Source organism: Notolepis coatsorum (assembly GCF_963971535.1).
Source record: "Notolepis coatsorum genome assembly, chromosome: 1".
In the NCBI taxonomy this organism is placed as follows: domain Eukaryota; kingdom Metazoa; phylum Chordata; class Actinopteri; order Aulopiformes; family Paralepididae; genus Notolepis; species Notolepis coatsorum.
Genome location: NC_140165.1, coordinates 237,026,424 through 237,029,662, shown reverse-complemented (window position 1 = coordinate 237,029,662; position 3,239 = coordinate 237,026,424). Strand labels below are relative to the sequence as shown.

General features: G+C 49.9%; 1 protein-coding gene across 1 annotated transcript in view; it reads left to right on the top strand.

The window, feature by feature from the left end:
* Window positions 1-517: 517 nt before the first annotated feature.
* The window catches only part of ryr1b (ryanodine receptor 1b (skeletal)), a 189,273-nt gene continuing 186,551 nt past the window's right edge, over window positions 518-3,239 (top strand). The window contains 1 exon segment of the mRNA XM_084334931.1: window positions 518-654. Within this exon segment, the coding sequence (XP_084191057.1) occupies window positions 607-654 (48 nt within the window). The 5' untranslated portion in view covers window positions 518-606.

The window sequence follows — 3,239 nt, the reverse complement described above, 5'->3', positions numbered from 1 at the left end:
TGTGTGTGTGTGTGTGTGTGTGTGTGTGTGTGTGTGTGTGTGTGTGTGTGTGTGTGTGTGTGTGTGTGTGTGTGTGTGTGTGTGTGAGTCCTCACCCTCTTTCCTTTTATAGCTCATCAGACACCGGGGGAGGGGGGGGGGTGAAGGAGTGGCCCACTTCTACAAACATGGATGCTTAGTGGGAGCGGTGTGAATTTATTAAGGCGCCCGCCCCTCCCCTCTCCCTCCCCCTCCCTCCCCCAAATGCTCTCTGCTGGGGGATGTCGGGTGTGGGTGGGCGGGTGGGGGGGGGGTCGGCGGGGCGAACCGGGGAGAGTCTATTCTCCCATCACTCTCTCTCTGAACACCGTGAGAGCCACAGGGCTCCTGCTGTTCTCCAACACACCCACACACAGACAGTGAGAGAGAGCGAGAGAGGGAGAGAGAGGGAGAGAGAGAGAGAGAGAGAGAGAGAGAGAGGAACAGTAGCAAGGAGAGAGAGAGACCCAGGGAGAGGTGTAGGGATAAGACAAGAGAGGCTGCACGGAAAACAAAAATCTAAAAAAAGGCGACGGAGGGAATTTTCTGGTTTCTCCCGAGGAGCTGCTGAATAACCCTCGGTGAAGGATGGCAGAAGGAGAAGGAGGAGAGGAGGAGATCCAGTTCCTGCGAACGGTGAGTCCCGCTGACTTCCTCTCTTGCCGGGCCCGACCCGTGCTGAGGTGGGGGGGGCGGGGTGGGCTGGGGGTTAGGGGGGTTCTGGAGTCAGATCTGGGACATTAGGTTATTTTCCTAAGCAGGGGCTGCAATTAATGTGTGATCTACCTGTCTAACTCACCTCTGCCTACAAGGGCTTCAGGTGGACTAATGGTGGACTGACCTCTTGACCCAGCGCTGCGTGTTCACTCCAGTGCTGGCTTTCTCAAGTTCTCAAGTCCAATTTAGTTTTTTGTCACTTTTGCTCTTCTGGCTCGGGAGATCACAAGAAGTAGCTGGAGGTCTCTCGGCCTGCCAAGCTCTGCTTCTGAATATAGTTAACTATTTCTGTAGCGCCCCAAATGTGCTGTGACCTGCTTGTTGGTTGCTCTCGATGACTACCGTAATTGATTCATGTGATGTGTGTAATGGGGCTTTATGTTTACGTGGATATCAATCTCGATTCAATGATCTTTTTTGGAATTGCACAGTCAGGTCCTTTAACCTATTTTTCATTACTTCCAGAATGTTCTAGCCACTGGGTGGCTTTACAGTATGTGGGTGATGGTGTGCGTGTGCGTGCGTGTCTGTGTGTGTGTGTGTGTGCCTTAGTGTAGATAGATAGACAGGGGCCGGTGCATCTGTTAGCATCGTTATCTATTTTTACCTCAGGAAAGGAGAGCCTGTCACTGAGAGGAGTTGGAGCAGCAAGCTGCCTCGATCCCGCAGGCGACAGCTGCCATAGACCCCATGTCTTCTATGGAGGGGCCACATTGATCTGCTAGAGACAGTGTCCTGGCCCTCGGGAAGACACTGAGAAAGACACAGAGATAAGGGTGGACTCAAGACAGAAACAGAGGCATATATCAGACGGATTGATAGGCGTCCGCAGGAAACAGAGGGGATTGGGACGTTGGTACTATTGTAGGAGCTTCGTCCCCTTGTCATTCCTGTGAAGCCCAGCTGGGAAGGGGTACGCTGGGAACTAGCTAGCCCGGGTAGTGATTAAGACGACAATAGAGCCCAGTCGACGACAAGAGCACGTTCCAAATCTTAATGACAGACGGGATTCCTTACGAGCTCATGACGTTATTAACCCGCTGTGACAACAAGGCGGTGACAGAGACAAGGGCAGCTGTCACTCCAATAATAGAACCGTAAACAATGTGTTTTCTTCCCCCCGCCCCCCCCCCCCCTCCCTGTGACTGTGAATTGTGAGTCATTCTCCGGATACCTCCGCCGGGATTCATCCCTTTATTCCAAAGCGGTCCCGAGAATAGGCAGAGAGGCTTTGGATGGTTATGATGCAATCCTGGGATTGTGCCAAGTCACAAAGGATAACAATCCGGAGAGTGGTGGCATTAGTAGGTGGGTGAGGAACCTTGAGTGGCGCAGCAGGGCTGTTTGTTGTGATCGGAGCGGAGGGCGAGTTCAGTGATGCTCATCATCGGTCCGTCCCCACAGAGCTGGCCGGAGCGTCTCAACATTATCACTGTCTACGTGTACATTTGACTAATCCTCGTAGCCTATACTCGTAGTGGTGCCCACGGGAACGTCGAGCAGGCTATAGGGGGTTAAACAGGGCTTGGGACAAAAATGTCCCGTAAAGTTAATTCAATTTCATTTTGTAAAAATCGAGATAATGGGTCCAGAATAGTGATGCACGATATATCGGCCGCCGATATAATATCGCCGATATGGCAGTTTTTTTTTACACATCGGTATCGGTCCGATATTAAAAAATATATATATATATTATTTTTTTTAAACTTTTATTTTATTTTTACATGTTTTGGCCTTAAATAGTTTCAAAATATCAGTCATTCTGAAAATAAGTTACAAAAGTAAAAAAAAAAAAAAAAAAAAGCGTTTTGGAAAATAGCTCTTTATTTGATTATCTTAAAAAAGTGTTTTCTATACAGAGATATCGACATCGGTAAATATCGGTATCGGCCAGAACAGCAATATTAATATCGGTTATCGGTATCGGCCACAATTTTCACATCGGTGCATCACTAGTCCAGAAAGAGGATAAAACACAGAAATGAACAAGCCTCATCTTAATGTCTCAATTCTCACATTACTGCGAAGGGCTTTTGATCAAAATGCCCCCAGAGAGATGCTCAATGTGACCAAAACAGTAGTAAAGGTGTAGCCTCCTCACGCTGGTGGCCTCCAGTGGTGTGCGCTCCGACAGGCCCCTAACAATAACATCCTTCTACAGCGATCAGCCCGTGAGGCGGCTTCTTCTCCTTCATGCTTCCTGCTCCTCGGCCAGCTGCTGTTTACCTCCTTCCACCTCCTTTGTTGATCTTTAGACGGGCCTCTGCATCTTGTGTCACACTTAAGCGCGTCAGGCTGCAGCGCTGACAAAAGGTAGAGAGACTCATCGATCAAACTCATCGACAGCTGTGACGATCGAACTCACCTGTCTGCCCTCTTCCGCTCACACACGGGGGGGGGGGGGGGGGGGGGGGGGGGGGGGGTGCTATACCCTCAGAGAGACAAGGAGATAGTAGGTGTAGCCAGCGCTGGTGATTTCACAAATCGATTCAATTCCGATT